The sequence below is a fragment of the Mastigoproctus giganteus genome, chromosome 9 (genome assembly GCF_048544385.1).
Source record: "Mastigoproctus giganteus isolate SK-2022 chromosome 9, ASM4854438v1, whole genome shotgun sequence".
Classification (NCBI taxonomy): Eukaryota; Metazoa; Arthropoda; class Arachnida; order Uropygi; family Thelyphonidae; genus Mastigoproctus; species Mastigoproctus giganteus.
The window spans coordinates 197,239,538-197,253,842 of record NC_143583.1 but is presented as its reverse complement, the minus strand read 5'-3'; the positions used below and the strand labels follow the sequence as shown (position 1 = coordinate 197,253,842).

Genomic DNA, 14,305 nt, shown 5'->3' with positions numbered 1-14,305 from the left:
AGCCTATATGAATAAATACGTCAGATCCATATTTCAAAAACAATATAAACTTGACTGAAATCCAAAGTGAAGTAAGCTTCTGAGAAAACCATAAAGTGGCATGTATTTCAGTACACTACATACTTCTCAAATTTTGTTGTTCATATTTGGCTTCTTACTATCTGTAAAAATGCAAGGTAGTTTACACAGTTATACAAACAAACTGTTAGTCCTTGTTTAAACTGTTTTAATATACCTTATAAATTATGTATAATACAAAAATAAAACTTCTAAAGAAATTTTAAAAAGAAGTAAACTCTGAACAAAGGCATCTACAAAAAATCACTGATCACAGCCTCTAACTCTCAGTTCTTTACTAAGTGATCTAAGTAATCTGAACAATCCCTTGTGTTCAGCATCTTTTAGTGATGTTTCTTCATATATACTAGTAGTTTGATCCAGGATGTAGCGGTGCCTGTTAAAATAAAAATAACTCAGATGAAGACTTAAATATATTCTAATATTAAACATAATTATTGTAATTCCAAAAAGTATGTGGGAAGCATTTCTCTATTATTATATGCAGTGGGGGGGGGGCACTTTGTATACATCTTAAGATACTTGCCAAAATTCTCCATGTTCATCTTCATACTTTTCACCATCCTTGCCCATAATAATATAAGTTTTACCTAGTGTAAGACTGGCAGTAGTACAACTTTCTCGTGACATTAACCTTCTGCTTCGTCCAGCTAAATCATGTTCAACACCTATAGATAAATTTCTATGATTAAGCAAATTTAATTTAATTAAAATGATGCACACTGATATAAAAAATTAACTTATTTACTTTAGTGATAATGATCCACAAAATTCAGCTTAACATTATGAGTTTTTCTCAATTGTAGCAATTAATAATTCTTTCAAATAGTGGTCATTGCTTGTGACCTAGGGGGTGGAAAAAATTTCATAGTGAAATATTTTCACAAAATAATTAGTTGTTTGTTGTATCATGAGATATTCTGTTAACTTAAATAAAAAGGGAAAGATAATTCCTGCCAAATATCAGTGGCCCACGGTGAGCTTAAAGCACTTGAAATATGATTGGCATGCACACTTGCTTGCAAGTGTTAACAGTAGGTTCATTCCACCTAGAGAGTCAAGCTGTCCTAAAGAAGAGGGTCGGAACTGTCATGAGATTTTGTAATAGTTGCCAACTAAGATGATTCTTTGAGTATTGGCTACATACCATGCAGAATGCCTCATGGATCATCTTGGGATAGAGAAAACATTTGACAGAGTAGAATACAAAAATTAAATAACAGGAAGAATCATAAGCTGCAAGACATTTTTCAGAAAGTAATTTACTATAAATGATGGTGTCAGAAATAATTGGATATTTGTATCCTAGGAGTGACTGGAGGATAATCAGGGTATAAACCAACCTTTATATTTTTACTGTATCAGTGACATTGCAACTCCACCTGAGAAACATGTGACAAAGAAAAACCCAAGAATATGATGACAGAAGTTTGATAAGACATCTTGCACAGTTTACCAACGCAAGAGTCCCACCAAGCATCTATTAATGATGCACTGATATACATCACAGAAGGTATCAGTGACGCATCAGCAAATCCACAAATATCTATGTGGTTTTAATATTATTTCCAAAATCATGGTGGGACTCATAATAACCTAAAAAAATCTAGAATACTAGAGTTAAGATACTAAAGGATGTGATATTTTTGAGGTAGATCTTGTATTTTTTACAGAAACAAATACAAGTAGATTTCTGTACTCATAATCAATAGCCATTGCAGGATGTCTAGAGGTCAATTTTATTGATTTGACCTGGAAACAGTTCTTGATGAAATTCAAACTTTTAGTTGAGACGAAATAAAGAAGTTATCTGCATATTGATTTTTTTTGGAATATCCTGCCTATGGAAGGGGTTTTTTTTGTTTTTTTTTTGGCTGATGCTGCACAAGCTTGCTTTCTTGCATCGGATGCCTCTACTAATGCTATTCTTATTGCAAACAAGTGACAGTTAATACAGATCTTCGGAATGCCTTCCTCATTTACATGCATTTGAGAGAAGGCATTTCAATAATGAACCTGAAAAATTAAGATTTTGTGAATTCTATTTGGAGAGTACTAATATTTCATTTTTTCTGACTGGATTGCAATAATTACTGCATGTAATTTTTTATATTTTAATAAAAAAAAAAAATAGGGCCTTTAAGAAACTTTGAATAAGTGAAACTAACCTCACAGTCCTGTGAAAGCTAAGTGTCTAGCTTTAATAGGATACCAAACTTCCCATAACTACAAGTTCATTTTTAACAAATGAATTTCTGATATTTGATTCTGCCTTAGACACCAAATCTAATGCAGGCCTGTTTCCTTAATTTTCTATATTGATTTTTATTTATGAGTATTTGAGACAAGAAACCAGGTATGGCGGTGGTAGAGCACAAAGAGTAGCAAAAAGAAAGAAATGGAAAGAAAATTTTACACTTATCAGTGATGCTATACCTGACAAGTGTAAAATTTACTTTTTAATTTATAGAAAATCATTTTGGATTTTGTGAATACTGCTTAGAGAATACCAATATTTCATTTTATCTGAATGGACTACAATAATTATTGCATGTCATTTTTTAATAAAAAAATAAATATTTAAAAAATGTTTTACACATTTTATTTTGAAAATTCAAAAAAATTAACATTTCAGATATAAAATTTATCACCGTCTTATACATATTCTGTTTCTGCTGCATGCCTTTTCTATAGACACTTCCACGAGCACTGTTCTTCTAATTGGCTTAACTTTCTCTTTCTCACCAGTCTGAACATGTGCCACAACCAGTCAGCATCCTTTTACTGTCAAACTTCAAACTCACAGAACCAATCTTTTTTCTTCCCTATTTATTCCTTTGATTTCCTTTGCATATTTCCTGAAAATTACAATCTACAGAAATTCAAGTCTAATGTAAACAACTCTCTTCTTTTATCTTCTCAACCTTCAGCTCAAGCATGGTTCTAATACCTCTCATGCTTGGGGGTTTCATAAAAAAGAAAGAAAAAATTCAAACGTGCACATGTGCATATATTTCTGTTTATTATGGGCCCAATTACTTTAAAAAATTAAATGCTAGATAGTTTAGATAGTTATATTAAGTCTTAAAGTACTGTATAATTAGACTAAATTCAAAAATAGCAAAGGCTTAATTTTTTTAGTGCTCACCTTGATCGACATGCAATTGTTATTAGAGGATTAGTTTTTAAGTTAAGGGAATAAGTTATGGGTAAATGATAATTACAATGGAAATGGGATTAAAATATGCGCAAGGGAGTAGAAGTGCACTTACTCCGCCCTTGGTTGTCATGAAGTTGATTTAAATTAATATTCTAAATTGTGAATAAGCCAATAGTCGTAACGGTGGACTTTCGTTAAAACGTCTTCAGTTGGCTAGTTAAGTGAAAGGGAATGCGTACTGTATTTAAGAAGAATTTTGTAATCCCATGATGCACTTTGCCACATGCGGGAATCTCAGATTGGTGAGATTCCAAACCGGAGAAAGATCGAAGGAGAGTTTCGCATTTAAAATGTTTAAGTCGGAGTGGTCACGGGATCACTCTATAATAAGGGCTTTGTATTGTAGGATTTTGTAACTATTTTTTAATTTTAATATGGTAATAACTGAATCAACTAGGGGCGTTCGGTTGTTTGAGTGAACATGTAATGTGAGTTCAGTGCTGGATTGTCCTGTTCTGAAACTATTGTAATGATAATAAGCTCTTGTATTAGAGGAATTGGTTGAACCGAATTTGGTTGTGATACTTCCAATATAACATGCATTACAATTTTGTTGACATTTAATTAAATAAATGATATTATTCATTTCGCTTGTTGGGTATTTATGTGTTTCTTTATATTTGTTGAAAAGTGATCCAAGTTTATTATAGGTATAAAAAATAAGTGTGATGTCTGTACCTGCAAAAATTCGCCGAAATTGTCCTGCAAGACCACTGTGGGTAGGGAAGAACGAGGCGTGTATTGCTATTTGTAATTTGTTTTATAGGGTTATTAATATTGTTTTTTTTTTTTGGAAATAGTATATTGAATTAAGTGTTGTGGGTAGTTTCTGGCTATAAATATTTTTGTGAGATATTGTAACTCATTGGTTAGGTCATATTGTGAGGTACTGTTTTTAATGGCATTATGAATTTGATTATAGAGAACAGATGTTTTTGTACTAAGAGGATGATGCGATGTAAAGTGTAGGAATTTCCCTGTGTGCGTATGTTTTCTAAAAATCTTAGTTCCCTGTTTAGTACCTGTTTTATATATGGTGAGATTAAGTTTGATTTGGTTATTAGTTTCTATTTTAAGTGTGTATTTTAATCTGTCGTGTATTGAGTTAAATTTTGTGAAAAGGTTATCAATTATAATTTTATTTCCTATTATGAGTATATCATCGGCATATCGTATATATAGCTTTATCCTGGAGGGGTAAGGTTGTAGGATTTGATTTTCTACTGTAGCTAGGTAAATTTTGGATAGGGGGGGCGGAAATTCCCGAACCCATTGACAAGCCGAATATTTGTTGGAAGATCTGATTATGAAACCTGAAATGTCTGGCTTCTAATAGTAAAGAGGTAAGTTCTAAGATTTTATAGAAAGGGAGGTATGGTTGATAAGGGTGCTGTCGGCAGTTAAGTATTCACATAGGGCTTGTAAGGTGAAAGGTATATGTACATTGGTGTATAATGATACAACATCAAAGGATGCTAAGATGTCATTGTCGGAGATTATGGTAGTATTTATTTTTTCGAAGGCTTGGTTGGTATTATTAATTTTAAATTTAGAGAACCTGGTAAGGGGAGATATGATTTTGACTAGAAAGGAGGATAAGTTTGCGAAAGCAGATTTACTAAAAGAGATTATCGGTCTTAGGGGGTGGCCTGGTTTATGTAGTTTGGTGATACCAAACATATGGGGGAAAATATTATTTCGTATGCCAATCTGTTGTAGAGTATGTAGGGTAATTTCTTTGTTAGACGTAAGTTTCCTAAGGATAATGTCAGGTTTATTTTTAAGTTCAGATATATTGTAAGAATTGTTGATTATGTAAGTGTTTTGATCAGCGAGTATTTGTTCTATTTTTTCTACGTAAGTAGCTTTATCTAAAATTACTATTGTATCTCCTTTATCTGCTTTTTGAATAATAATGTCAGGGATATTACTTAATTTATGTATGTCGTTGAGCTGTTGTTTTGTTATGTTGGATTGAGGGGGGAGTTTTGAATTAATTACGGAGTTAGTTTGATGTATAATGTGCCACTTGTCAGGATGGTGTTCAAGCTTAGTTTGAAGTTCTATGATGCACTCTTTTATGGGATATTGGTGGCTTTTTATAACAAAGTTGAAACCATGTTCTAAACCTTCCAGTTCAGTAGGAGTAAAAGTTTTGGAGGAGATATTAACGGTGGATATTTGTGCAGGGGTTTTTGTTTTTTGGGTTTTCTGGGTAAGTGTAATCCATTTCTTAGAATGTTTTTGTTCAATTTCCTGGAGGGTTGTGTTAATATGTATACTGTTAAGGTTTGTGAATTCGATCCAATTATTAGGATGCATATCTCTCTTAAGTTTAAATTTTAAATAATGTATTTGCTGTAAAAGCCTCAGCTTTTATATCAAAAGCTAAAGACATTTCAGGTTTCATAATCAGATCTTCCAACAAATATTCAGCTTGCCAATGGGTTTGGGAATTTCCGCCCCCCCGCCCCCATCCAAAATTTATCTAACTACAGTAGAAAATCAAATCCTACAACCTTACCCCTCCGGGATAAAGCTAAATATACGATACGCCAATGGTATACTCATAATAGGAAAAAAAAATTATAATTGATAACCTTTTCACAAAATTTAACTCAATACACAACAGATTCAAATACACACTTAAAATAGAAATTAATAACCAAATCAACTTTCTTAATCTCACCATATATAACACAGGTACTAAACTAGGAACTAAGATTTTTAGAAAACATACGCACACAGGGAAATTCCTACACTTTACATCGCATCATCCTCGTAGCACAAAATATCTGTTCTCTATAATCAAATTCATAATGCCATTAAATACAGTACCTCACAAGATGACCTAACCAACGAGTTACAATATCTCACAAAAATATTTATAGCCAGAAACTACCCACAACACTTAATTCAACATACTATTTCCATCACAAAAAACAATATTAATAATTACGGGTAAATGATTGTTATCATTTACCCGTAACTTATAAAACAATCATTTACCCGTAACGTAATCCTATAAAACAAATTACAAATAGCAATACACACCTCGTTCTTCCCTTCCACAGTGGTCTTGCAGGACAATTTCGGTGAATTTTTGCGGGTACAGACATCACACTTATTTTTTTACCTATAATACACTTGGATCACTTTTCAACAAATATAAAGAAACACATAAATACCCAACAAGCGAAATGAATATCATTTATTTAATTAAATGTCATCAAAATTGTAATGCATGTTATATTGGCAGAACCACAACCAAATTCGGTTCAACCAATTCCTCTAATACAAGAGCTTATTATCATTACAATAGTTTCAGAACAGGACAATCCAGCACTGAACTCACTGAACTGTATCCCACCTAGTTGATTCAGCTAATACCATATTAAAATTAAAAAATAGTTACAAAATCCTACAATACAAAGCCCTTATTATAGAGTGATCCCGTCACCACTCCGACTTAAACATTTTAAATGCAAAACTCTCCTTCGATCTTTCTCCGGTTTGGAATCTCACCAATCTGAAATTCCCACATGTGGCAAAGTGCATCATGGGATTACAAAATTCTTCTTAAATACAGTATGCATTCCCTTTCACTTAACTAGCCAACTGAAGACATTTTAATGAAAGTCCAACGTTACGACTATTGGCTTATTCACAATTTAGAATATTAGCATTAGCATAGGCATTTGATGCAAGAAAGCAAGCTTATGCAGCATCAGCCAAAAAAAAAAAAAAAAAACCACTTCCACTTCACCCCTCTGTTCATTCAAAATATCTGTCCAGCTGAGCCTTAAACTTATTTAGGCTATCAACTTCCACGACAAGGGATGGAAGTCTGTTCCACCAACCAACCACCCGCTGGGTAAAGGCAAATTTCCGCATGTCTATCCTACATCTGTCTTTCCTCAATTTGAATTTATGCCCTCTCAGGTGATTATTCTGAGCGAGAGGAAGAATCCCATCAGCATTGAGCTTGCTCAAACCATTCAAGGCTTTATACACCTCTATCAGATCACCTCGCTGGTGCCTAGTCTCCAGACACTGTAATTTGCAAAACTTAGGCCTTTCTTCATAAGAGCACCCCTTTGTTCCATTCACTAATCTTGTTGCCCTTCTCTGTACTCGTTCCAGCAGCTCTACATCCTTCTTGAAATGAGGCCTCCAGACCTGTATACAGTACTCTAGGTGTGGCCTGACCATTGCCTTATACAAGGGAATACTCACCTCCTTATCCCTGCTAGAAAAATTCCTATATATTATTAACAATACACCATGAGCTACTCTTGCAGCCAGTCTGCACTGCTCAGAGAACTTCATATCTGCTTGCACAACCACCCCCAGGTCCCTTTCATTCTCTATCATTATTAAGTTCACTCTGTGGTACTGTCAGTGTAGTACCACAGAGTTGATACATTGCTCTGGGTTTGCTGTTTCCCATGTGTAGTACTTTACATTTGTCAATGTTAAATTTCATTTGCCATCTCTCAGCCCATCTGCTCAACCTTTCCAGATCCTGTTGCGCCAGCATAGTGTCAGTAGTGTCCTTGACAACCCTGCCTACCTTTGTATCGTCTGAAAATTTCGACATTAAGCTTGATATACCCTCATCAATATCATTTATGAATACAGAAAACAATAATGGACCCAACGACCCAACACTGAGCCCTGAGGGATTCCACTAATAACATTAGTCCACGATGAGCAGTGTCCATTGATTACCACTCTCCGTCTTCTCCCCCTCAACCACCCCTTTATCCACAGCAGCAATTTGCCTGCAATGCCACACTGCTCCAATTTGTGCAGCAATCTTCCACGTGCAACAGTATCAAAAGCCTTTCTAAGATCCAAGTATATAATATCAAAGTTATTCCCTGCATCCAGTTCCTTTGTGACTGCATCATAGTATCCAATCAAATTGGTCAGGCAAGACTTCCCCTTAACAAAACCATGCTGTGTCCGAGCTATAGCTGAAGTCTTGTCTAAATGATCCTGCAGTGCCTCTTTAACCAGTGATTCCATTAATTTTCCTGGAACAGAAGTTAAACTCACAGGTCTATAATTACTTGTGTCAGCCTTTGATCCTCCTTTGTGAATTGGGGTGACATTTGCACATCTGCAGTCTGTGGGTACCTCCCCTGAGTCCAAGGAAGCTCTCATAATTATGGCTAAGGGTTTGCTTACTTCCTTTGCTGCCTCCTTTAATATAACTGGATAGATCCCATCCACCCCGGGTGCCTTTCTTGTGTTTATCTTCAACAATTTATCCTCCACTTTACTCTCAGTTATTACAAAATTCTCTAGCTTACTGCTAGAGTTGAATACACCTCTGGCTTTCCCCTCGCTAAATAACTCCTCATGTGTGAATGTCGATGCAAAATATTCATTTAGTTTGTTAGCTACCTGAGCAAAATCATCAACAGTTGACCCATCGATATCAAGTGGACCAATCTCATTCATCCCCTTCCTTCTAGAGTTTACATAAGTAAAGAACGCTTTGCTGTTTTTCTTTGCATCCCTTGCCAAAGATTTCTCGTAATCTGCCTTCGCCTGCCTAACCTCCTTTGTAACTTGGTTACAGATCAACTTGTATCTATCATAGCCTTCTGTGTCATGTGTTAATTTGTATGTATCCCATGCATGTTTCTTCTCTTCCATATGCCTCATCAGTTCATCTGACATCCATTTAGGCCTAAACCTTGAACAATATTTCTTAGTTGGTATGTATAGCCTAGTAGCTTCCAAGATAAGCTCTTTGAATGCTTCCCATTTTGCATTTGCTGTTGGTAACATCATCAGTTGGTCCCACTGTATAGAATTTAAATACTGTCTCAGTCCATCATAGTCGCCTTTACGAAAACAATAACCCTTCCCTTTAGCATTAGCATTAGCATTAGTAGAGGCATTTGATGCAAGAAAGCAAGCTTATGCAGCATCAGCCAAAAAAAAAAAAAAAAAAAAGTAACATAAATAAATAAAAATAACCACTTCCACTTCACCCCTCTGTTCATTCGAAATACCTGTCCAGCTGAGCCTTAAACTTATTTAGGCTATCAACTTCCACGACAAGGGATGGAAGTCTGTTCCACCCACCAACCACCCGCTGGCTAAAGGCAAATTTCCGCACATCTATCCTACATCTGTCTTTCCTCAATTTGAATTTATGCCCTCTCAGGTGATTTTTCTGAGCTAGAGGAAGAATCCCATCAGCATTGAGCATGCTCAAACCATTCAAGGCTTTGTACACCTCTATCAGATCACCCCGCTGGTGCCTAGTTTCCAGACACTGTAATTTGCAAAACTTAAGCCTTTCTTCGTAAGAGAACCCCTTTGTCCCATTCACCAATCTAGTTGCCCTTCTCTGTACTCGTTCCAGCAGCTCTACATCCTTCCTGAAATGAGGCCTCCAGACCTGTATACAGTACTCTAGGTGTGGCCTGACCATTGCCTTATACAAGGGAATAATCACCTCCTTATCCCTGCTAGAAAAATTCCTATATATCATTGACAATACACCATGAGCTACTCTTGCAGCTCGTCTGCACTGCTCAGAGAACTTCATATCTGCCTGCACCACCACCCCCAGGTCCCTTTCATTCTCTACCACTGTCAGTGTAGTACCACAGAGTTGATACGTTGCTCTGGGTTTGCTGTTTCCCATATGTAGTACTTTACATTTGTCAATGTTAAACTTCATTTGCCACCTCGAAGCCCATCTGCTCAACCTTTCCAAATCCTGTTGCAGCAGCATAGTGTCAGTAGTGTCCTTGACAACCCTGCCAACCTTCGTATCGTCTGCAAACTTGGACATTAAGCCTGATATACCATCATCAATATCATTTATAAATACAGAAAACAATAAAGGCCCCAATACTGAACCCTGAGGGACTCCACTAATAACATTAGTCCACGATGAGCAGTGTCCATTGATTACCACTCTCTGTCTTCTCCCCCTCAACCACCCCTTTATCCATAGCAGCAACTTGCCTCCAATGCCACACTGCTCCAATTTGTGCAGCAGTCTTCCATGTGCAACAGTATCAAAAGCCTTTCTAAGATCCAAGAATATAATATCAAAGTTATTCCCTGCATCCAGTTCTTCTGTGACTGCATCATAGTATCCAATGAAATTGGTCAGGCAAGACTTCCCCTTAACAAAACCATGCTGTGTCCTAGCTATAACTGAAGTCTTGTCTAGATGATCCTGCAGTGTTTCTTTCACCAGTGCCTCCATTAATTTTCCGGGAACAGAAGTTAAACTCACAGGTCTATAATTAATTGTGTCAGCCTTTGATCCCCCTTTGTGAATTGGGGTCACATTTGCACATCTCCAGTCAATGGGTACCTCCCCTGAGTCCAAGGAAGCTCTCATAATTATGGCTAAGGGTTTGCTTACCTCCTTTGCTGCCTCCTTTAATATAACTGGATAGATCCCATCCACCCCAGGTGCCTTTCTTGTGTTTATCTTCAACAATTTCTCCTCCACTTTGCTCTCAGTTATTACAAGATTCTCTAGCTTACTGCTAGAGTTGAATACACCTCTGGCATTCCCCTCGCTGAATAACTCCTCATGTGTGAATGTCGATGCAAAATATTCATTTAGTTTGTTAGCTACCCGAGCAGGGTCATCAACAGTTGACCCATCGATCTCAAGTGGACCAATCTGATTCATCCCCTTCCTTCTAGAGTTTACATAAGTAAAGAACTCTTTGTTGTTTTTCTTCGCATCCCTTGCCAAGGATCTCTCGTAATCTGCCTTCGCCTGCCTAACCTCCTTTGTAACTTGGTTACAGATCAACTTGTATCTATCATAGGCGTCCGTGTCACGTGTTAATTTGTATGTATCCCATGCATTTTTCTTCTCTGTCATATGCCTCATTAGTTCATCTGACAACCATTTAGGCCTAAACCTTGAACAATATTTCTTAGTTGGTATGTAAAGCCTAGTAGCTTCCACGATAAGTTCTTTGAATGCTTCCCATTTTGAATTTGCTGTTGGCAATATCATCAGTTGATCCCACTGTATAGAATTTAAATACTGTCTCAGTCCATTGTAGTCGCCTTTACGAAAGCAATATCCCTTCCCTTTACCCCTAATGGTAGTTACCTCTTTGAGTAACTCCCACTTCAGCACACTGTGATCACTGCCACCAAGTGGTTCATTTATCTGCAGATTCTTAATGCATGAAGAATCACTACTGATAATCAAATCAAGAGTATTACTCCCTCTAGTTGCCTCCCGAACATGCTGATGTAGAAAACAATCATCCAATAAATCCACAAAAGCCTTGCTACTGTGTGAGTGACCAGCCCCCAAATTCCAGTCAATATCTGGGAAATTAAAATCCCCCATTATAAGACTCTCTGATTTACTGGCCCACTCTATTTCTCCGAACAGTTTCTTATTATACTCATCAGAGTCATTAGGCCTATAGCACACTCCTACTCTCAATTTTGATCTCCCAATGCTTATGTCACACCAAACTGACTCGACACTGCACTGTCCAGCGTTGTCCACTGGCTTCACTTCCTTGGATTTTATGTGTTTTTTAACTAATAGCATAACCCCTCCTCCCTTCCTATCCTGTCTATCCTTTCTGTAGATATTGTACTCCCCAAATTCCAGTTCTGCATTTCTTATATCTGTGTGACACCACGTCTCTGAAATCCCCACAATATCTGCCTTTGATGTTTTGAGCAATACCTCAAATTCATCAAATTTATTTACTAAACTCCTAGCATTGGTGTACACACAAGTATACATGCACCTGTTCTTTTTCTTAGCTACCCTAACACAACCCATGTGTTTACTTGTACCCCAATGATTCCCAGCAGTCTCTGAAATATCCTGCATCTTCTTTTCCAGGCTGCGGCTCATTCCAATAGAAGCAGTGCAAGAATCACTTTCACCTCTGCCAGTGGCTACTGTTAATCTATTAGTCCTTGTATCCCCCCAATCTAGCAGTTTTCCGACCCACCTAACATTGCCTCGATAGCATCAGCAAACATTCTTGCACCCTTTCTATTTAAGTGTATCCCATCCCTGTAGAAGCAGTCTCTCCTGTTAACAAGTACAGACCAGGCTGAAAAAAATTCTACCCCTTGAGCCCTGCACAGTCTTTCCAGGGCCGAATTGATTGACAGGGCTCTCATCATATACTCCCTCCTATCGTGTCTGGGCAGAATTGCAGACACTTTCAATTTCAACCCTAATTCACGGCTTTTTTTCATCAGTGACCTGTACTTGTCAAGTAATTCCGCCGGTCTCCTACTCTTAATGTCATTAGTGCCAACGTGTACAACTATATCACCTTTTGTGCCCTTAAAAGATGATATCCGCTCTACAACGTCATCAACTTTTGCCCCTGGCAGACATACCCTGGTCCTATTCCACCTATCCTTTTTACAAAGCATGTTTCCCGTTTCCCTGACAATAGAGTCACCAACAACTACTAGTTCCTTTGGGACCAGCGCATTCTGCCTTGGGGGTTGCCGCTGTGTTCCGCGATGACCAAGTGCAAGCTCTGGCATTGGTGTAGGCAGCTGAGAGCTTGATGGGCCCCTCACTTGTAATCCTTCGAGGGCATCCACCCTATCCTTCAAGCTCTCATATAGGCCCATAACAACGCTGAGTTGTCGCCTTATCTCCTTACACTCCTTGCATCGCACACACACAAAGACATCCCCCATGGGAGTATCATGTCCCATACTTGACTGCTCCGCAAACATCAAGCAAATAGTTTACCCCTAATGGTAGACTTTAAGTTTACCCCTAATGGTAGTTACCTCTTTGAGTAAATCCCACTTCAGCACACTGTGATCACTGCCACCTAGTGGTTCATTTATCTGCAGATTCTTAATGGATGAAGAATCACTACTGATAATCAAATCAAGAGTATTCTTCCCTCTAATTGTCTCCTGAACATGCTGATGTAGAAAAAAATCATCCAATAAATCCACAAAAGCCTTGCTAGTGAGTGAGTGACCAGCCCCCAAATTCCAGTCAATATCTGGGAAATTAAAATCTCCCATTATAAGACTCTCTGATTTACTGGCCCACTCTATTTCCTTGTACAGTATCTTATTATACTCATCAGAGTCATTAGGCCTATAGCACACTCCTACTTTCAATTTTGATCTCCCAATGCTTATGTCATACCAAACTGACTCGACACTGCACTGTCCAGCGATGTCCACTGGCTTCACTTCCTTGGATTTTATGTATTTCTTAACTAATAGCGTAACCCCTCCTCCCTTCCTGTCCAGTCTATCCTTTCTGTAGACGTTGTACTCCCCAAATTCTAGTTCTGCATTCCTTATATCTGTGTGACACCACGTCTCTGATATCCCAACAATATCTGCCTTTGATGTTTTGAGCAATACCTCAAATTCATCAAATTTATTTACTAAACTCCTAGCATTGGTGTACACGCAAGTATACATGCACCTATTTCTATTCTTAGCTACCCTAACACAACCCATGTGTTTACTTGTACCGCAATGACTCCCAGCAATCTCTGAAATATCCTGCATCTTGTTTTTCAGGCTTCTGCTCATTCTAATAGAAGCAGTGCAAGAATCTCTTTCACCTCTGCCAGTGGCTACTGTTAATCTATTCGTCTTTGTCTCCCCCCAAGCTAGCAGTTTTCCGACCCACCTAACTCTGCCTCGATAGCATCAGCAAATATTCTTGCACCCTTTCTATTTAAGTGTATCCCATCCCTGTAGAAGCAATCTCTCCTGTTAACAAGTACAGTCCAGGCTGAAAAAAATTCTACCCCTTGAGCCTTGCACAATCTTTCCAGGACCGAATTGATCGACAAGGCTCTCATCATATACTCCCTCCTATCGTGTCTGGGCAGAATTGCAGACACTTTCAAATTCAACCCTATTTCACGGCTTTTTTTCAACAGTGACCTGTACTTGTTAAGCAATTCTTCCGGTCTCCTACTCTTGATATCATTAGTGCCAACGTGTACAATTATATCACCTTTTGTG

At 37.5% G+C, this 14,305-nt stretch overlaps 1 protein-coding gene across 1 annotated transcript in view; it reads right to left on the bottom strand.

The window, feature by feature from the left end:
* Positions 1–238: 238 nt before the first annotated feature.
* Positions 239–14,305, bottom strand: part of LOC150081006 (venom factor-like) — a 785,003-nt gene continuing 770,936 nt past the window's right edge. The window contains exons 41-42 of the mRNA XM_090382066.1: positions 605–746; positions 239–454 (exon numbers count right to left, since the gene is read on the bottom strand). Coding sequence (XP_090238192.1) covers positions 322–454; positions 605–746 — 275 coding nt within the window. The 3' untranslated portion in view covers positions 239–321. The remainder of the gene's footprint in view (positions 455–604; positions 747–14,305) is intronic.